Raw genomic sequence first — 23,042 nt, 5'->3', positions numbered from 1 at the left:
TTCTTCTGTTGCAGTCATGGGTTGTTTTAAGGTGGAGATATGGTTCTTCTGTTGCAGTCATGCAGTCATGGGTTGTTTTAAGGAGAGTGTTCTTGGAGTTGGTCATCAATCATACAAGATAATTGTTTTAAAAAAACATGTTCTTCTGTTATCTTATTTTATAATATACATCATGGGTTGTTTTAAAAATGGTTCTTCTGTTGCCAAGTTCTATTCACAATGGTATTCAGTTGGTAAGAGACAGACATTCTGTAAATTCTAGGAATAGATTGTCCACCATCTATGTTTTACCCAGACAGAAAAAAGGTATGGGCAAAAGAACATTTCGATTTAGAGCAATAAAGAAATGAAATAAATTAACTGAGCAAACTAGAAACCTTTCAATATATAAGTTTAAACATTATTTAAAAACAATTTAAATATAGTATATAGAAATGTTGTGGGACTATAGTAGATGAAGAATCAATATTTTTTTAGATTGAGTATTTATTGGGTCATTATGCTAGTGTATTATGTATGTTTGTAATAGTGTGTTATATGTGAAAGTGTGTTTGTATTATAAATGGTATTTTAATGTTTAAGGACTCTTGGAAGATTAGTCCAAATGGGGACTAAAAGAGATCCTAATAAAATCAAATCAACCGGTGCCCCCGCTCATTGACTCTGTACCGATACCCCCTCTATATAGTTATTGTTATTTTATTGTTGCTTTTTTATTATTTGTATTTATTTATTTTTTGCTTGTTTATTTTAGTAAATACTTTCTTAACACTTATGGTTGGCTCGTAATTAAGCATTACACTGTAAGGTCTACCGGCACATGGTTGGCTAAGCATTACACTGTAAGGTCTACCGGCACATGGTTGGCTCGTAAGTAAGCATTACACTGTAAGGTCTACCGGCACATGTGAAAAATAACATTTGATTTGGATGGAAGTGTCTGGGAATGAAAATGGGTGTAATGGGACTTACACGACTTCACTTTAGAGCGTGTGCCACCCTTCAGATCCCTTTATAAAGCACATGTTTATAATAATATTCAACATGCTATATCACACAGTTATTCCACATTTATGAACATTCTATAAAGCACGACATACGGTTATAGATGATTTGTAACACATTTATTTAGTGTTTATGAAGGCATTATGAAGGCTTTATGAAGTCTTTATAGGCTGAAGATCATTTGAAGCGGGACTGAAACAATATGTGGTGTACACCCAATGTACTTTCCCTTTAGGAGCTAGTATTGATTTTGTACCAAATATTGTTGTCTTCTCACACTATTCAAACCCCACAATGGAATAAACAGCGTAAGAAGCTTTCTTATCCTATAGATCACATATGGCAATAATCTGAACATCGTGTTGTTACAAAACTTCACATATATGTTCACCCTTGACAATCGCTAATCAATATCCAAAAACAGCACACCTGCACATCATGATATTCTCTCTTTTGTGGCACTAATGTGAAGGTTTATGGTAGGGAAAATGGTGTTGCAGTAGCCTAGTGTGTAGTGTGGGAATATTTACAAGCAAACATGGAGAGCTTTGTGTTCACATTGCTCTAAAAAAAGGAACCAGACCGCGAAATTCAAGCGAAACAAACTCAGTTCGGTTAGCTTCGGGGGCTCTTATGAGGGGTCTGAGTTCCTCTGGAGAATTCACACTGCACAAAAAATGAAGTGAACCACGCTGAATTAAAAACATTTAGCTGAAAGGGACCAAGTGTGAAAACACCCGGAAGAAGTGACACTTCTGGTAACACTTCAAGCCAAAAGTATAATGAATTATTATATATAATAATATTATTCAACATATATTATAAGTGTATAATCACCTCGACAATTTTTCTATGGCCTCAAAATATTTGATAATAACTCAAGATTGTTGTGAGACAAAATGTAAGAGATTATGAGGGGGTCTTAGCAGATGTTTATGTGAAAAATGCCTTTGGACTGCATTGTACATCATTAGACCTGTTGGATTTAAGTTAGAATAGCATTGTATGGTTTGAGTCAGCACAATAGCATGAAAAGGATATGTAGGACTTTCTTGCTTCTATTTATTGTATAACATTTTCTCCTACTAATGAGCATCAGCTGTATGAACCGTCATCAAACAAAATAAATAAACAGCTGTGCAGCTCTGGAGGAGGGATCACCCTATACATTGACAGTAACATCAGGCACAAACGACTACGTGACCTTGAGGACAATCGTTGTGAGTGCCTTTGGCTGTGGACGAAACTCTCACGCCTCACTGTGGCCTGAACTGTATTATAACATATATCATTTACATCCAACTTCTAAAGAGGCGAGGTCTCAAGGGCGGTGCTTGGACCATGTGCAACACAAATACACCCTCCCAGGTGATTCTGGGTGACACAAACAGATTCAAGCATGGTTTTCTTTGTTCTAGGTATGGCCCTAACCAAGTGGTAACAAACTCTACATGTGGAGCTAATCAGCTAAACTCCATATTTACCATCAAGAAAGGCCTATACTCCGAAGCCAAGCATCTACCACTGAGGTGAGTCAGATCACCAGACCATATTGTGGTCAGCAGGTGAATGGCCTAAATCACCAGCTCAGTACATCTACAAACAACACCGTACATCTGACAACCTATGTGCTCTCTCCATGGCACTAAATATAGATAGTTTCACATCAGTCTAAACAGAAAAACACTGCCAAGAGCAGACAGATGAACTTAACTCTCTCCTAAAAAATTACTCTCAATAGTAATCTCTCCATCAAAAAAAGTTAACTGACCACCAGAGACAAGCAATGGATGACCACACACACAGACTCAGCCTCAGCTCAACCAGACAGAAAGCCTTTCACAGTCAAGACAAAGCAGAATACAAGACGCTTCAGCAGAATGTTGCAGCTCTAGTGAAAAATGCCAAGAAAGAGTACTTCCAGGCAGAAGTTCAACAGCTGAAGTCGTCTATCTTTGCTAGCTAATACAAATCATAGAAAAGCTTGATTGGTGCAAGTGAGACTAGAGAAAACCTTTCAACCCTCAATCAACAGGATTCCCAGAGGGAATGTGACATTCTCAGTGCCCACTTTACTCTGTATGGGAAGGTACAACATGCATGATCCCTGAAATTGAGGCTGTTGAAAACAAGCTTACAAACGTCTGTCCCCCCAGCTTCTACATTGGCCAGATCAAAACCCATCTGAAGCGGCTGAATGGGCAGAAGTCTGCAGGCCCGACGAGATTCCTCCCTGGTTCCTAAAACGTACTGCATGGAGCTTGCACCAGTACTGTGCGATATCTTCAACATCTATGGAACACAGCTACTTCCCCCTATCAATGGATAAAGTCCATCATATGTGCTGTGCCTAAAAAGAGCAACCCCATCTTCCTCCAAGACTACAGGCAAATCTCTCTCCTCAGCTCCATGGGAAAAATCTATGAGCGGTTGAACACAACATGCTGTAGAAGGAGACTGCTCCGAACATCAACTCCTCACAACATGGCTTTGTGAAGAACAGGTCAACAGTATTTGCTCTGGCACAATGCATCAAATGAAGTGCCAAATGTTCATGCAACTTTCATGGACTTTTCCAGAGCATTTGACACCCTAAACCATAGCCATCTCCTACTCACTCTAGTGGAACATGGGGTGACCCGCTCACTGTGGATCTCTATCAAGAGCGAACTGGACAACCGCAAGCAGACGGTGAGGTCGAGAACATGCCTTTCTAACTCACAGCCAGTCCCAGCTGGAGTGCCCCAGGGTGGAGTGCTCTCTCACCTACTGTTGGTGCTATGCATGATCACCATAGACTCCAGCCTCCCAAAGAGCATTCATCCTGTCAAGTAGGCTGATGACCTCACATTCACAGATTTTGCTCCCTGGCCAAATAAATGCAGCAGTATATGCAGTGGCCCAATGGGGAAAACCAACTGCCTGTATGTGAACGAAAAGAAAACCAAGGATATGGTCATCAGCTTCAGAAGGGCTGTCAAGTATCTTTTACGTGTGTTTTATATTGTATTGACATTGTATTGTATGTATGTTTCTGCATATATACCAAGATGTTCAAATAAACCTAAACCTAAAGAGCTCTCAATCAAAACTTTCCCAGCTGCCTTTCCTTGCATTTCACAAAATATGTTTTAAGCAGCATGATGTATGCATATTTCTTATTTTGCAAGATACGTTTCTATTCCAAACTAATCTGACTTCTATTTCTACTCACTGTATGTGAAATAGCAATTGACATTCACCTTGGCTTAGTGTTTTTACAAATGCCTGAAGCTTTGCTGCAAATGTTCTTCAACACATTGTTAACTGTATTTTCCCATGCTGCTATAGCTATGTTTCCATTTTAAAAAACAAACACAGTTTAAACCAACATGGCAGCTAGAACACCTCATAGGATACATAAAACATCACAACAGCTTTGAATGTTGGAGATACCAATACGCTGCATTCAATTTAGAACAATGTTACGCTGCTGCTCTTAGAAATCAGTATCATGCTGCTGTGTGACAAGGTTTTAACGGAGCAATGTAAGTGAGAGGTGTTTGTTCCCAATGGAGGGAGACTTCATAAACCATTCAGCGGCACTGTGAACCTTAAAGCATTCAGTGTGACAAGGGACATCCCTGGCAGGTGTCTACATACATTTATAGGAATGCATTGTTTCTGATACTCTAAATGGTTGAGAGATCATTGCCGTGTTCGTTAGGCACCAAATTGAAGAAAGGGGGCAGAGACTACTGGTCCAATAAGAAACACTCATTTCTGTTTTCTGCTTTAAAGTATTTTGCTACGGTGATCCCTACTGAACATGAACCACGGTAAGCCTGAATTGATCAAATCCATCGTTTGTTAAAAAAACTGCTGTAAAATCAATATGGAGTTAAATTGAGAATCTGTTCTATAAATATACATTTGAAACAAATATTGCAGATCACAGTGAACCCTGTGACAGACTGCAGGGCCAGTTCAAGGTGGCACTGTTTTCATTTGAACACGACATGATGGAGTACTTGATAATGTCACTGTTGTAATAACACTGGATCATAGATTCACTTTTCATCACATTTGAACGTCACGTGACTTGAGAAAGTCTGGACATTTGTGCGTTGAGGTCCTTCCAAAGGGAGGCCATACCAACGTCTTAAGCTTTGCATAATTTCCATCATGTTATATATAGTTAACAAATTCTCGCAAAGTTCATTCTTTGAAAAATACTGCCAGTCCCCAAAAAAAGATTTTGAATGGAAAACCATTGGTTATTCTCACGGTCATTGATGCATTTATATACACCAATCAAATATCCTCAGAGTACAGCATTTTCTTCTCGTCATCTCACATTTGCTTTCTTGTATCCTTCTTCATATTCTTCAATTTCCTTCCCTCATTTGTTAGATTGTCCGTGCCAACATTTTAGCAGGCTCAACCGAGGGCTAAGAGGCGAAGAGGTTACCGTCATCGCTGTGGCCGTAGAGGTCTGCCAGCTTCTTGAATCGCGGCCCCCAGTCGCTGAGGTAGTCGTAGTTCTGTTCCGAGTCCGTGCTCAGGGAATCCAGCGAGCTGAGGGAATCTGCGGCCGAGCCACTACCCTCGAAGGCATATGTCTGCAGCGAGTCATAGGGTGGTGCCGAAGCGTCTACGTCGGCCTCCTTCAGCCGGTCCCAGATAAAGTCGCGGAAGATGCCATTGTCTGGCGGTGGCCGGGAAGACAAGAAGAGGCTTGGCACTTCCGGGGTGACATCACGGCGGGTCTTGCCACCGCTCTCACGGACCAGTTTCAGGTTGCGGAGAGCGACCATGTCGAAGGCCTCTGTGTCCTCCTCTCCGCCGCCCTCGTCATCGTAGCGCACAATGTTCTCACGCACGTCGCGCTCCTCGTCCAGGATCAGGGGCTCTTTCTTCCTCCGTCGCATGGTGACAATCAACAGGACAAGCACTGTGTTGAGAGACAGAGAGGGACAGTCACCATCAACAAAGGGCAGAGGATAAAGATAGCTGAGGGTTAATCATTAGTAGACAAAGTAAAAATGGTCTGTCAATAAATATCATTGTGGAGACATTCTTTGTCAAACCTTGAGCCAAGATGGACAAAACGACAGAGGCATTACATGTCCAGGACCACTGTGGACTTTTTTACAGTACAGAACATTTGTGCTATATTAGAAAATGTAGATTTCATCATTTTGGGTCATAGTCCAAAACATACTGGTAATGATAGGGAAACCCTGTCTGCCACCTGTGTGGCATTAGGCCCCCTAAACACATCAACACAACCGTTGGAGGCAAGCTTAGCTCCAAGGAACAATTTGATGGATAGAGCGATAAAGAGCCAGTGGGGGTGGAGAAAGGAATGGAGTCGATTGATAAAGAGCGATACTATCTGTATTACATTTATTGCAATAGGCCCATGTTATTCATTGTGTTTTCAGCCAAGGCATATAAGACACCCTCGTTGTATTTTCCCCACCTTTAGCCTGAAGAGTATACTCTTGTCTGAGACTACAGTTTTGGTATTGTCTGGAAAATTACATTTAAGATGGGGGCAGATGATCCGCTCCATTGGTTTTATTAATAGCTTCAACTGATTAGGTTTTAATCACTTGTACTGCAGTGCTGAGAACAGCTAGCTGTTCATCGAGTGTGGTGCTATCTGGAAAAGGTGTTACTCATTACAGTCCTGAGTTAAGGTTATTTCTGGTGGAATTCAAGGTAATTTCAGGTTGAATTCAGATCAAAAAGATCTCTATCGACCTTAAATGGACTCCTTTGAGGTATTCGCAAATTACTTCATGAGATTTTCAAGATTTATACTTTTTAAATATGTAATTGGCCTGCTCATGTTGTTAGAATGTAAACAACACAGAGATAAACACACAGACATGAGCACAGAGATTTTGAGTGGCCAAATATGCTGTAAATATCAGGGTTTAACAGTGGTGCGATCCCAAATGACACCCTAACCCCTTTAGAGTGCACTACTTTTGGTCAGAGCCCTATGAGCCTTGGTCAAAAGAAGTGCACTTAACAGGTAATAGTCGGCTGCTCCCACAAGTTGCTTACCCTGGGCATCCTTTTTATGGGCACAGCATATGCCTATCTGAGCAATAAAACAGGATTATATGCCAGTCATAAAGCAGCCGCCCCTAAAAGCAAACGAACCCAAGTGCAGCCCCCAAACCATGTCAAGGTTCGACCCCTCTCTTTCTATATACTTGATGGACCATTTCTGTGCCATCTTTTGACATGCTAGAAAAGTTTTATCCTAAAATTGAATAGAGTCTAAAACAATATAAACCAAAATCCTCACAATATTCTAAAAGCAAAGTGTGAGGGACCATGAGCTCTATCAATTTCAAGGGCAAGTTGAAAGTACTGACCAACACACTACCTGAAAGACTAATATACTATGCTGTGCTGAACACCCCATTGCTGAGCACTTGACTACGTGGGCTGTGTGCATATAGACCCTATGACATAAATCTCCCCTCCTTTAACTCAGCACACACAAACATTCACAGATACACACACACACACACAGACACACCCACATACAACATCACTGTGTGTCACACACACACGCACTACATACAAACACACCAACATACACATCTCCGTCAAACACACTCCCTGAGACAAAGTCACAGTCCACCCATCAAGTTAGTGACTGCCTGCCAGAATCCCCTCCTCTCCCGCGTTGGATCTATACTCCCAGGGTTGAAAATAACCTCTGTCGCTGCAGAGTGAGTGAGCAAAGCAGGGGAGGCAAATGTCTAATAATTCATCCATCAGCGCTGCCACCGCCAGGCTGAAATATGGAAGCCGACCGGACCATACCTCATCTCCAGGCATGATGCCATTCCCTGGGCTAGACAAGCTCGGTGGAGGCAGTAGCGGATTTAGGCACAGGCGACATGGGCAGCATCTTGACCGGGGGCAGCAAGGAGCGCCCAAACAATTATTTTTAATAATAATAATATTCTTGAATGATGACATTTGCGGAATCGGTTTTCTCTCGCTCATTTGAACGTCATGTCAATGATATCATGTCACCTTGTGGGACTGTGGGTCAATTAACCTTGTCGGAATGGGCGCCCTGATTCTAGTTTGTGAGCTAGGCAGGCCACTGCCTGGGAAGGTCTCCCTAACAGAAGTACGAGAATGGGAGGTGGCGGGGGTAGGTTGACCTCAGGTCTCCCCAGTGGAAGCCCGAGGTAGGGGGAGAGGGGGAATCTATCAAATAGCGCACCTCTAACTTTGTACTAATTCAATTGGTTGTGCAATTTAGTTGGTGTGTTTCTTGTTTGAAGTGCAATAGTGTAATAATCAGGTTCTCTTCTTTATAAGTGTGTTATAGGATTTGTGAAATTGAGTTTTATTTGTGTGTTTGTTGTTAGCAATACGGTAATAGTGTAATAATTAAATTCTCTTTTTTTATTTGTATTTATATACTCCAATTTGTTTCAGAGGCGGTAGGGATGACCAGGGATGTTGTCTTGACAAGTGTTTGAATTGGGGGAAAAATCATTACTTTGGAAATGTAAAAAATACTTTTGGGTGTCAGGGAAAATGTATGGAGTAGGAATGTAGTGGAGTAAAAGGAGGCAAAAATATATGAATATTTTGTTTAAAGTGCTCCATGTCAGCAATGAGCATGTCTGGTTTCTGGTTTCAATATCCTCTTAATGTTAATTGAGCTTCCATGCATGAGCATAGGTTAACTGGATGTCTGATTGTCTGAGCTCACCGTAAATTGAGATTCTCAGTTACAGTAGTCAGCGAGATAGTTGATGAGTTAGTCAATGATATTTCCGCACAGTATTTGAAAAATCTTTACAACACTCCCCCCTTAGATTTTCCACCAGGACTGGTGGTAATGAGAGCTAAATGTCATGCTCTCATATATCCATATTTGTCCGTCCATCTCTCTATCTACCCCTCCCTCTTGAGGTAACCAAGCAGGCATGCTGTTGTTAGTCGGCTAGGGACTTTTTCTCGTGTGTTAAGTGTTATTTACTAGTTAGTTAGTAAATAAATAATTAAACTGATTTTGTGTAGTGCTGAATCATAAGTAAAGCTGGGGTTCTTGCGGATCCAAGAAGTAGGCAGCTTTCAGAATGAGACTGATATGAGGCGATTAATAAGTGTCTGTTATCGATATATAAGTTATATATCTTTTCGAGTTTAATTCGATGGTAACTCTTTTTATTTATTTCACCTTTATTTAACCAGGTAGGCAAGTTGAGAACAAGTTCTCATTTACAATTGCGACCTGGCCAAGATAAAGCAAAGCAGTTCGACAGATACAACGACACAGAGTTACACATGGAGTAAAACAAACATACAGTCAATAATACAGTATAAACAAGTCTATATACAATGTGAGCAAATCAGGTGAGAAGGGAGGTAAAGGCAAAAAAGGCCATGGTGGCAAAGTAAATACAATATAGCAAGTAAAACACTGGAATGGTAGTTTTGCAATGGAAGAATGTGCAAAGTAAAAATAAAAATAATGGGGTGCAAAGGAGCAAAATAAATAAATAAATTAAATACAGTTGGGAAAGAGGTAGTTGTTTGGGCTAAATTATAGGTGGGCTATGTACAGGTGCAGTAATCTGTAAGATGCTCTGACAGTTGGTGCTTAAAGCTAGTGAGGGAGATAAGTGTTTCCAGTTTCAGAGATTTTTGTAGTTCGTTCCAGTCATTGGCAGCAGAGAACTGGAAGGAGAGGCGGCCAAAGAAAGAATTGGTTATGGGGGTGACTAGAGAGATATACCTGCTGGAGCGTGTGCTACAGATGGGAGATGCTATGGTGACCAGCGAGCTGAGATAAGGGGGGACTTTACCTAGCAGGGTCTTGTAGATGACATGGAGCCAGTGGGTTTGGCGACGAGTATGAAGCGAGGGCCAGCCAACGAGAGCGTACAGGTCGCAATGGTGGGTAGTATATGGGGCTTTGGTGACAAAACGGATTGCACTGTGATAGACTGCATCCAATTTGTTGAGTAGGGTATTGGAGGCTATTTTGTAAATGACATCGCCAAAGTCGAGGATTGGTAGGATGGTCAGTTTTACAAGGGTATGTTTGGCAGCATGAGTGAAGGATGCTTTGTTGCGAAATAGGAAGCAAATTCTAGATTTAACTTTGGATTGGAGATGTTTGATATGGGTCTGGAAGGAGAGTTTACAGTCTAACCAGACACCTAAGTATTTGTAGTTGTCCACGTATTCTAAGTCAGAGCCGTCCAGAGTAGTGATGTTGGACAGGCGGGTAGGTGCAGGTAGCGATCGGTTGAAGAGCATGCATTTAGTTTTACTTGTATTTAAGAGCAATTGGAGGCCACGGAAGGAGAGTTGTATGGCATTGAAGCTTGCCTGGAGGGTTGTTAACACAGTGTCCAAAGAAGGGCCGGAAGTATACAGAATGGTGTCGTCTGCGTAGAGATGGATCAGGGACTCACCAGCAGCAAGAGCGACCTCATTGATGTATACAGAGAAGAGAGTCAGTCCAAGAATTGAACCCTGTGGCACCCCCATAGAGACTGCCAGAGGTCCGGACAGCAGACCCTCCGATTTGACACACTGAACTCTATCAGATAAGTAGTTGGTGAACCAGGCGAGGCAATCATTTGAGAAACCAAGGCTGTCGAGTCTGCCGATGAGGATGTGGTGGTTGACAGAATCGAAAGCCTTGGCCAGATCAATGAATACGGCTACACAGTAATGTTTCTTATCGATGGCGGTTAAGATATCGTTTAGGACCTTGAGCGTGGCTGGGGTGCACCCATGACCAGCTCTGAAACCAGATTGCATAGCAGAGAAGGTATGGTGAGATTCGAAATGGTCGGTAATCTGTTTGTTGACTTGGCTTTCGAAGACCTTAGAAAGGCATGGTAGGATAGATATAGGTCTGTAGCCCTTTGAAGAGGGGGGGACACTATAAACATCTTCTTCCGTGGTGCCCCAAATTCCGAACTGTCACGCCCTGGTCAAAGTATGTATGTTTGTCTTCATTTATTTGGTCAGGCCAGGGTGTGACATGGGTTATTGTGGTGCATTTTGTCATGGGGTTTTTGTGGGGTGTCTAGCATAGTCTATGGCTGCCTGAGGCGGTTCTCAATCAGAGTCAGGTGATTTTCGTTGTCTCTGATTGGCAACCATATTTAGGCAGCCATATTCTTTGAGTATGTCGTGGGTGATTGTTCCTGTCTCTGTGTTAGTGTTCACCAGATAGGCTGTATAGGCTGTATAGGTTTTCACATTCCGTTTGTTGTTTTGTATTGTTTGTGTATTTTTCGTCTATTAAAGATGTATCGAACTAACCACGCTGCCTTTTGGTCCGCTCCTCTTTCAACAGACGAACGCCGTTACACGAACGAGTTAATTGTTGCATGATTCATTTATTGGGTAACAATTTGTTGGAGGAAATTATGGTTGAAGTGATTAATTATGTATACGTTTCAATTAGAACCATTTATTTTAATACTATTATGTTATGGTATGAAATGTATGGGTTCTTGGTTAAACTAGGACAGAAAATGTAGGTAAAACAAATTAATTGTCTGTACCTTGCGGGTTTAAGGGAGAAAGGAGGGCATATATCTTTTCAGACAGATAAGAATGTTTGTTTGATGTTCCATTAGTGGAGAAAAGTATATCTTTTAGACAGATTGGAATGTTTGTTTTATGTATTTTGGGTCAGTACTCATCAAGAATAAATGCTGAACTTGTTTTTAAGACTGGTCTCGATCTATTTCATGCAAAATGATAAATTTACAACTTATTATGAAATAGAGAGAGTGTGAATTTGGTTTTGGCTACAAACATATAGGAATTTAGAATTCCTCTAACACAATTAAATATAGTTAGTTGATTCGATAAATAATAGACACATCACAAGTTCACAAGCAATAGCTTACCAGACCTTCATATATACAGTCATTGGGCTGGACCTAGTAAGACAGATAGAAAGGGAGGCAGAAAGGCTAGGTATCTATAGAGAGATGAATTAACCTGCATTTTCATCAGGATTTGTTCAGGATTTATATATTTTTATTTAGTCGATAAAATAAGTTACAGTACTACCCCTACATTGGCCTAGGCAGGCTCTCATTTCTTTAGCCGCCAATGGTTCACGGGGAATCAATGTGTCCATATGGCAAAGGCTGGTGTTCTCGTATTAGTGGGATTTAAGGAGCAGGCCTTTATTATTTTCAGGTTTATTATTATTATATATTTTTTTCACCCCTTTTTCACCCCAATTTCGTGATAGTGTTGAAATATCGCTGAAACTCGGTAGAGGCGAAAGGTCGAGAGCCATGCGTCCTCTGAAACAAAGTCCTGCCAAGTCGCACTGCTTCTTGACACACTGCTCGCTTAACCCGGAAGCCAGCTGCACCAATGTGCCGGAAAAAACACAGTTCAACTGGCGACCGTGTCAGCGTGCATGAACCCGGCCCGCCACAGGAGTCGCTAGAGCGCAATGGTACTAGGACATCCCAGCCAGTCAAGTCCCCTACAATAAACTGGAAGACTCTGGGCGACCCGGACGAGAATGTACAAAGCTGTCATCAAGGCAAAGGGTGGCTACTTTGAAGAATCTCAGATATAAGACATATTTTGATTTGTTTAACACTTTTTTGTGTGTGTAATTTCATAGTTTTGATGTCTTCACTATTATTATATAATGTCGAAAATAGTCCAAATAAAGAAAAACCCTGTAATGAGTAGGTGTGTCCAAACTCTTGACTGGGACATTTTTTTCTTCAATTTATCAGGGGGTCAACAGCACCCCCATCACCCCTACTTCCCGTGGCTATGCTTAAAATGTATCATAATAGTAATATTAATTGCCTGGTAATAGATATGTAACTCACCCAAAAACTACAAAATGTTTTGTTGGATTTCTGCTGTTCATGTTCAACATGTTGGGGTATGCAACATTGCATGACAGATAGAGGAGGGGAGTTTTAATGCACATGCTAACCTTGGCTGTAGTCCAGTCCAGGTAAAAATCTGAATTAAATTAAGGGCCCTGGATTTATTTGAATTTTTATGGAATTAGATGGTTTGCCAGCGGCTGATTGAATGTTGTCCATATTTGGAAATTGTAAAAACTGATTAACTGCCTCTGGCGCAATGGGTTTGCGGTCTTGGCGGGTTAGTCGTAATTTGGCGGCTACCTTAGATGTTCCTCAAAGTCATGTACACTGTAGTGAGCTGAGCCAGTTCAAAAGTAAAAAGGCAGAGGCTGAAAGAGTTCCGGGACCAAGATATGCTAAAAAAAGATACCAAAACTAATTGGATATTTCAGTAAGTCAGTTTCCAGTTCCCCTCAACAAAGTTCAACAGCCACTGCCACCAATGATGATGAGCTATCATCAGCAACAACATCAACTGGGCTAGCTGCTAGCCTGGATCATGTGCCCCAGCTCCCAATCACACCGCCAGCAGTTGACCAGACAGCAGAGGAGCACGATGAGCCTACTGGTGAGGCAACAACTTTCTAAACAAGCCTCATTCTCTCTATATCAGCTCCTATACAGGAGGACCAGGACCATAACACTATGCCACCGCCAGCAGCAGCCTCCACAACTAGCCTGGTAGCAGAGAAGAGCATGCACAAGAAACCTCCAACTGCCCCTGCCACATGTGCCACAGGTCCCCTCATTGGGTCAACTGCTGCTGTCAGCAAGGAGGACTCCTACACCACTGACCCAGCTCGTCGGGGTAAACTTGATGACAGTGTGCGTACTTACTGGGCTAAAAAGGGACCCGAATTGTGCCAGAAAAGAAACGCTGACATATCAGCATCAGTACAAAACACCAGAAACAACACTTTTAAAAATCCCATTTCAGAATGGTGAAAATGTGCCCAGGGAATGGCTTTTGTACTCTCGCTCGAAAGGTAGTTTATTTTGTTTTGCTTGACGACTTTTTTTGGGACAAGAACTGTGGACTGCCATATTCAAAGCGATTTGGCAGTATTGGTTACAGTGATTGGAAACACAAGAATGACTGCTTATTTGAGCATGAAGGATCTGAATGGCATAGAATAACAAATACATTGCTCGCCTACTTCATCATAGGTCATTTTGAAACTTTTTCTGACAATATAGATTATTTGGGTAATAAGCCAGTGTGATCCTTTGTTAAAAGCACATATAGAGAAATACATAAATGCCGGCAAAGGAAATCCCTCTTACCTCTGTAGGGATCTGCAAGGTATTTATTGAACTGATGGGACAGAAGGTGGTGATTGAAATGATCAGTCAATTAAAGACATTGAAATACTTTTCAATCAGTGTGGATTCCACTCAAATGTTGCATGTAGACCAACTTACATTCATCATGTGGTATGAGCATTTTCTCCGATTTCTGCCCACTACTAGCCATACAGGAGAAGCCCTTTGGAATTCAGTGAAACTGTTTTACGAGAGATGGACATTGACAACTGAAGATGACAATGTTATGATAATGCTAGCAATATGTCAGGAGTCTACAAAGATCTTCAGTAGCACCTGAGAGAGATTACCCTTTGTTTGAGTGGGTATCATGTGCTGCCCACACACCCTCAAATTGGTGGTTTTAACTGTTGGGTTGAGACGGAGGAGTTCTTCACCTTAGTACATCATCATCTTTTTAATTATCGCTCAAAAGCCGTTTCATGCTGGCAGACAATTACTGTGGGGTTACAGCCAAATGTAAATCAATTAATTGAGACTGAAAACTCTCTAATACATGGTGGTCAGCACAAGCAACTAGCGGACTGTGTCTGAACTATACTTTATACAGGCGTCTCCAAACAAAATATCTGACGCGACTAACCAGCATTTCACTTCTAGTGATGAAGCCAGGGAGTTAAACAAGAAATGTAGAAACTCAAGACACTGCAGGCAGTTGACCTGGACTTGATTTGATTAGTTAATTAAGGCATTATGTGGCAGGCCTACAGGATCAATATGACAGCTTTGATTTGATTAGTTAATTAAGGCATTATGTGGCAGGCCTACAGGATCAATATGACAGCTTTGAGACAGTAGATTAAAACAGTTGACCTAGACTTGATTTGATTAGTTAATTAAGGCATTATGTGGCAGGCCTACAGGATCAATATGACAGCTTTGATTTGATTAGTTAATTAAGGCATTATGTGGCAGGCCTACAGGATCAATATGACAGCTTTGAGACAGTAGATTAAAACAGTTGACCTAGACTTGATTTGATTAGTTTAATTAAGGCATTATGTGGCAGGCTTACAGGATCAATATGACAGCTTTGATTTGATTAGTTAATTAAGGCATTGTGTGGCAGGCCTACAGGATCAATATGACAGCTTTGATTTGATTAGTTAATTAAGGCATTATGTGACTATAGGATCAATATGCTTTGAGACAGTAGATTAAAACATGTCCGGTACAGTCACAACTTTATCAATCGGACACACGATGACAAATCATCCTCAGTGTTTCGTTATCAGGCCATGAGAAGTTTTCTAGAAGCGTGGCAGACGGTATCTCTTGTCTGACATGACCATACGTTCATCATATACTATCTAATATACCATATATATGTAAAGAAACCTTCAGGAGTATTGTTCGGTCATTTTTTGTTCTACTACCCAATTTGCACACAGTAAATACAGATAAATGAATTTGTACAAGCGCTGAACGGAAAATCATAAAGTTTGGCACAAAAATATATGACATGAATGAGGACTTCCTTTGTGTTTGTGGGTGAATACCGGTACTAATCTAACACGTGTCTAATTAACTGACGGTTGAATGCATGTTATTATATAGTGATTATGAACGTGTCACAAGGACCCTGTGCACTCATTTAACTGTTGTGTCACAAATTGCATGCGACAGGCCTCACTTAGGGCCTTGATTTAGCAACATGGCAGTTTTGCCGAAAGATGAATGGGCGAGATGTGCGGTAGATCAATTGAACATTATGCCCCAATTTTTCATATATGGACTGAGAAAATAATCCATCATGCAAAATCAATGAGACTACAAGCAGAATATTTAGTGCTGGGCCCATTCTCATCGACATATTTTATAATGAGCCCAGCCACTGATAGATTCAGTAGCTGGGCTCCCTCTCCTCTCCTCTGTCTACAGTGGGTAAAATGACTGTATTAAATAAATAATTTAAATTGTGAGCTATATTGTACGCTCAAAATCATTTGAAAGTTGTTATTTTATACTAATACAATTTCCCAGAGAAATAGATTTTGTTAAACAAATAATTAAAAAAATCTTAAAAGTGATGGGCAATTATTGACACCCCTGTTTCAACACCTTTCAATACATCACCTTGGGAGGATAACGACGCAGAGTTTTTAAAAGTGTTTTATGAGTTGGGAGGGATCTTAGACCCTTGGGAGGGATCTTAGACCATTTGGAACAGATTGGGAGGGATCTTAGACCCTTCATCCATACAGAATCCTTCCAGATTCTTGATATCCTTCGTCTGCGCTTATGGACTGCCCTTTTCAATTCAAACCACTGGTTTCCAATGGGTTTCAAGTCTGGAGACTGAGATGCAAAATGTTGATTTGGAGGCCAATTAACCATTTCTTTGTAGATTTTTCATGTGTGCTTGGGGTTATTGTCTGGTTGCCTGACCATGTGTGCTTGGGGTTATTGTCTGGCTGCCTGACCATGTGTGCTTTGGGTTATTGTCTGGCTGCCTGACCATGTGTGCTTGGGGTTATTGTCTGGCTGCCTGACCATGTGTGCTTTGGGTTATTGTCTGGCTGCCTGACCATGTCTGCTTGGGGTTATTGTCTGGCTGCCTGACCATGTGTGCTTGGGGTTATTGTCTGGCTGCCTGACCATGTGTGCTTGGGGTTATTGTCTGGCTGCCTGACCATGTGTGCTTGGGGTTATTGTCTGGCTGCCTGACCATGTGTGCTTGGGGTTATTGTCTGGCTGCCTGACCATGTGTGCTTGGGGTTATTGTCTGGCTGCCTGACCATGTGTGCTTGGGGTTATTGTCTGGCTGCCTGACCATGCTGTACTGAAATGAATTGATGCACATTCAGATGTTAATGTACTGCGTCATCATAATCCATCTTGAAGAGTACAAGCCTTCTGAGCAGTACTGATACATTTTTGCAATCCATACAATTTTGAAACAATTAAATAATTATCCACTATCCAATACAATATCATTTACATGGTATTTGCTGAGTCATGCGACCTCCGATGTACTTCAGCTGAATTGGTGCCAGTCAACACTCGCCGATCACCACAATTACAGACTATGTACAGACTATGCCAGAATGAAGGGTACAGATTGAGACACAGACACTGTCAATAATAGATGACTTTATGGTCATCAATATGTTGGCTGCCTAAAAATGTTAGATGTGAATTATCACTGAGGTGTAATGCAGCCTGGTTTCACAGACTAGATGTAACATGTGACACTCAAAATCAGTATAATATGTTACGTTTGGAACGGTTACATAAGACAGAAGGCAAAAACAAATAGGAAGGGAAGGTATATATCGGAAACGTCCAGCAACCCAAAGGTTGCATGTTCAAATCTGATCAAGGAGCATTTTTAGCAACTTTTCAACTACTTACTACTTTTTAGCTACTTACAACTACTTTGCATGTTAACTAACTCTTCCACAAACCCTTACCTTAACCCTTTTAGCTAACACTTCCCCGAACCTTAACCCTTTAACATAACTCCCTTTTAACCCTAACCTTAAACCCTAGCCTAGCTATTGCTAGCCACCTAGCTAAAGTTACCCAGAACAAATTCGAATTTGTAACGTCAGATGTTTTGCAAATTGTGGACCTCTCATGTTATGAGTCAGATGACCTTAGGTGACCTCTCTATTTATGGTTTATCTATTTATGGTTCCAGCATTATGAGGCAGAGCAAACAACGGTACAGTATAGTGACTGCACAGAGCCCCAAGAGACCTCTGGAACAGCTGCTGTCATCGTTTGAGGAGCTCTGCCAAAATTTGTGAGATTGCCTCAAGATTACAGAAAAGTATAGAACCTCCAAGCCTTATTACAATTATTGAGCCACATGAGTGTGCTTAATTTTTGTTTCGCCTTATCCAGGTTAAAAGCAGTGCAGACACATGTCAGTCAAAAATGACTGTGACCAGACAACAGGGCTGTGTCAAGTAGTAAGAACATGTTTGGAATCGGGAGTTACTACCTGAACTTGTCCAATAAGAAACCTTGTTTTTGTATTCCGTTGCAAAGTGTTGTGATGTTCTGCCCTAGTGAACACAACTAAGTTTGGTGCAATTAAAAGGGGCACAAATCAGGACGAATACCATTGTTTTGAATGCGAACAACAACAAAACTATGAAACGACACACTGCTTCAGTGCCTTTGGTACAGCTTAGCTTGGGTCCTTGCTCTTCTCTCCCAGTTTGACTCAAGCGTCAAAAGTGCATTAGTTGTTAATAATTCCCTATTTAAAATGTTTTCATTTTCTGTGTCCACATTCTCTCTTCTGGCTCTCCACGTATCCATCTGCCCCTCACCCTCGACCATGACGGAAGGACCCCCAAGGGAAACGGCTTAGTTGGCCCAAAATATCGTCTCGTTTGAGGCTGTGCAGTAGTGGACTAATCCTAGTCTTCGTCCAAAATGGCACCCTATAACCTACATAGTGCACTACTCTAGGGTGCCATTTGGGATGCAGTACAAGTGCCACAGATATGCAGGCAGAAGCTTTGGGTGTCTGAATAAGACGTGGGAGAGGTCTTAAGAAATACAAGGATGCAAGGCATCTGTTGCCATACAATGTATCCTCCACAGCAACAGGAGAGAACAGGTGAAATGGAGAAATGTCAGCCTGCTGCTGTGTAACACATAATGGGTAACATTTTCTTCCCTTGCGCAAAACAGCACTGAACCATGTAAAAAATGTAATATATCCATGCCTTCTATACCTTTCGACATTCATAATGACCTTCAGAGAGAGAAACTCAGGGCCCATATTGATAAAACATCTCATATTAGGAGTGCTGATCTACGATCACCCTTGTCCATATAAACGTATTCATTATGATCTAAAAGGCAAAGCCGACCGTTTGAAGCCGTAATATCTAGCTCTATCAACAGGAAATGTGTGAGTTATTTTGTCTAATAAAGATTGTATTAGGCAAAGAGATAATTGGACTTAGCAATAACACGACCGCAGCTTTGAAAGAGACCTTTCACTCAATCATTTAACATTACATTTACATTTAAGTCATTTAGCAGACGCTCTTATCCAGAGCGACTTACAAATTGGTGCATTCACCTTATGACATCCAGTAGAACAGTCACTTAACAATAGTGCATCTAAATCTTAAGGGGGGGGGGGGGTGAGAAGGATTACTTATCCTATCCTAGGTATCCTAGGTATTCCTTAAAGAGGTGGGGTTTCAGGTGTCTCCGGAAGGTGGTGATTGACTCCGCTGTCCAATCGTCTGTCGAGAACAATTATTAAAGATTGATTGTCACAGGAGACTAAGGTAACTGGAAAACCACCTGTTTCTCGCCTCTATCTATCTCAAAAATCACAAAGAAATCTGTTGGTTGATTGCTAACTTGTGAGATACACCTGTAAGTGTAAGTGGCCCATGATAGACGAAGAGACAGCGAAAGAGAGGTTTAGGAAGGTAATGAGAAGAGGCAGATCGCAAGATAAATAAATTCAAAAGTAAAGAAGGGAGGGCTGAAAATAACTAAATAGTATGGGGAAAGCCCGAACATAGACATTGTCTGATGTTTTGACAAGGTTCTCACCATGTTACCTGCTTACGTCATCAAGAAACTGCACTTACTCACTATATCTACTAATAGCTGCAAGATACACGAGGAGCTTGGTTGCACCACGGCACCTCCCAACAGTGTGTGACTAACAAACACGTGGGAGAATCTCAGTGGAGGAAATAACCCCTTAACTATGCAGGGCTCATCCCCAAAAATACAAAAAGGTACTTTACTGAACTGTTAATAAGTTTACAGGTTAGCTGGACTCATATCTCTGAGTATTTCATCAGTCTGGGTCAAACAGATCAAGAGATATAAAATGTGCCCGTTATAGCATCACAATATGATGGATATGAATGAGTGTTTGCAACATGTACCAAGTTTTGTTTCTATACAAATATCCGTGACTGATTCATTTGCATTTTAGTGCAGACCGTGCACACGTGAACGTTTATTGGTCAATAGTGGCCATGTTGTTTGACATACTAGCCTGGAAAATGGTGCGTTGAAAGACATTGGTCCATAGAGGCCAAATATTACGTTTCGTGCAGATTGGTAATTCGGTGCCAGAGGAGTAGCGCTTTAAGTGTTTTTGACAAAATTCTAAGTGGGGAAAAATCTATCATGGCCTACTTTATGGATCCTTGAGGCAAATGTTTTCCTTGTGGTTAGAGGTACCTATATATACAATTTCAGGACTCTCAAACTTTCATGGTTTGCATCTTCAATCACTTGTTATAGTGCCACCATGTGGCCAATTGGCATGGCATTGCATGAGAGGGTGTGGCCCATGAGCCTTTACCATCATGCCAATTGCATGTTATTGCATGTATGGCTGTGAATGAGCTACGAATGAGCTTACATTTTCCACGTTTTCCCCAAGGTGTCTACAGCATTGTGACGTCTTTGTAGGCATTTCCATTGAAGAATGGCTGTAAGGGACCATATATAGCACGTAAAATACTGAGGTAGGCATTTTTCCAATCGCTTCTTATGAGAAACCAATTGCCTCGACGGATATATTATCGAATATATATGTTAAAAACACCTTGAAGATGGATCCTAAACAACGTTTGCCGTGTTTCTGTCGATATTATGGAGCAAATTTTGAAATAAGTTTGCCATTATAGTTGCAGCATTTTCCGGTTGATTTCTCAGCCATGCATGATGAAGAAACGGGAGCTATTTCGCCTACAAAAATAGTATTTTTGGAAAAAAGGAACATTTGCTATCTAACTTGGAGTCTCCTGAGTGAAAGCATCTGAAGGTCTTCAAAGGTAAATTATTTAATTTGGTTGCTTTTCTTATTTTCGTGAAAATGTTGCCTGCTGCCAGCAGAGCCTAGCATAGCATTATGCCATGATAAACTTACACAAATGCTTGTCTAGCGTTGGCTGTAACGCATATTTTGAAAATCTGAGATGACAGTGTTGTTAACAAAAGGCTAAGCTTGTGTTTGAATGTATTTATTTAATTTCATTTGCGATTTTCATGAATAGGAAAAGTTTCTAGGGGTATTTATGTCCGCTGCGTTATGCTAATGCGTTTGAGGCTATGATTACGCTCCCGGATACGGGTTTGCTCGTCGCTAGAGGTTAATACGGAGCTACTTCAAGTTTCGAACGCTTACAATACAGCAGGATCACAATTGCATCATGTGTATCTCATATAGTTCTGGTGTTACGTCGCACCACAGTGTTGTCAAAACGATTGCCATGGTAACAAGTCCTCCTCTTCCAAAGCCCACGTTATTATTCAACACACTACATGATATTCACCACCAATATTGTGTTCGTAGGACATACCAATGTTTGAAGGAGATCTTGGGATTAACTGGATACAACTAGTGTAACGTGAAAAGGTACATGAACACTGTTCGACTCCTGTATTAAAATATCGAAACAGATATTTTATTTCCCCAGATGGGCATTCCATAAATGTGAAAGCCTGGCATCTCGTGACTTTGATAAAATAACTTAGAATCTTGTACTGTTATTAGATATGAAATGTCAGTCTGGGTGCCACACAAATGCAGCTTTGCAGGCCTGATGGGGCACTGATGTTTTTCTGATGTTATAATGGCTGCCTCATACCTAGAAGTGTGAGGATGCAAGCCAGGATGGCGATGAGGGCCCCAGTGCTGAGGCCTGCTGAGAGCATGGAGGCTTCACTTCCACATGACTGGGGAGCTCCATCGGGGTCACAGTCGCACACCCGAATGGACAGGGTGTTGGTGCTGCTGAGGGCAGGGCTCCCGCCATCCATGATGAGGACAGGGAGGCGGTACATAGTCTGGTGGTGACGCTGGAAACCCCCTCGCATGGTCAGCACAGAGGCGGTGTTGTCTGTGAGGAGGAAGGCATAGCAGCAATATAATGATCAAATTGTGTTCAGATAGTAATACTTGGTGGATTCCAACTAATCATGATGACAGTTAGCTCTGATATAATGTTTGGATAATGGAAAATATCCATACCAGGGCTAGGAAACCACTATGGTGTTGTGGAGCTTCTCCTGCCTGGTAACTAGGCATTCAGTATGAAGGGCTCTCTTATTCTTCTAGGTTGTCCTGCTGCCAACTATGCACATTTCGTTGGCCAAATATGACTATGTGTCTGGCCTTTACCTTTGTTGTCTCTCAGGGTGAAGTTGAGGTTCCCAGCAGCCTCTGCAGTGAGGGAGAAGAAGAAGCGGTGTCCACTCTGAGGTTCGTCTCTGTCCATTGCGCTGATGGTCTCAATGACCTGCAGGGGACAGAGGACCAAAGGTTACATTCAGTTCAGGTCAGTTCAGATATAGGAATTTGTCTTGTATTCTAGAAAAATAAAAATATTAATTATTTCACTTTATTTAACCAGGTAGGCCAGTTGAGAACAAGTTCTCATTTAAAACTGTGACCTGGCCAAGATAAAGCAAAGCAGTGCGACAAAAACAACAACACAGAGTTACACATAAACAAACGTACAGTCAATATCAATAGAAAATGAATGTACAGTGTGTGCAAATGTAGAAGATTAGGGAAGTAAGGCAAAAAATAGGCCATAGAGGTGAAATAATTACAATTTAGCATTAACACTGGAGTGATAGATATCCAGACGATGATGAGCAAGTTGAGATACTGTACTACGGTGCAAAATAGCAAGAAGATAAATAACAATATCGGGATGAGGTAGTTGGGTGTACTATCTACAGATTGGCTGTGTACAGTCGTGGCCAAACGATTTGAGAATGACACAAATATACATTTTCACAAAGTCTGTTGCCTCAGTTTGTATGATGGCAAATTGCATATACTCC

The 23,042-nt window shown here is 41.3% G+C and overlaps 1 protein-coding gene across 1 annotated transcript in view; it reads right to left on the bottom strand.

Moving 5' to 3' along the window:
- Positions 1-5,435: 5,435 nt before the first annotated feature.
- The window catches only part of LOC124009912 (cadherin-7-like), a 166,737-nt gene continuing 149,130 nt past the window's right edge, over positions 5,436-23,042 (bottom strand). Inside the window, exons 10-12 of the mRNA XM_046322164.1 lie at positions 22,372-22,489; positions 21,839-22,090; positions 5,436-5,938 (exon numbers count right to left, since the gene is read on the bottom strand). Of these exons, the coding sequence (XP_046178120.1) occupies positions 5,436-5,938; positions 21,839-22,090; positions 22,372-22,489 (873 nt within the window). The remainder of the gene's footprint in view (positions 5,939-21,838; positions 22,091-22,371; positions 22,490-23,042) is intronic.

The sequence above is a fragment of the Oncorhynchus gorbuscha genome, linkage group LG22 (assembly GCF_021184085.1).
Source record: "Oncorhynchus gorbuscha isolate QuinsamMale2020 ecotype Even-year linkage group LG22, OgorEven_v1.0, whole genome shotgun sequence".
NCBI classification, from domain to species: Eukaryota; Metazoa; Chordata; class Actinopteri; order Salmoniformes; family Salmonidae; genus Oncorhynchus; species Oncorhynchus gorbuscha.
The sequence above is the reverse complement of the archived record's forward strand: the minus strand, read 5'-3'. Positions and strand labels throughout refer to the sequence as shown.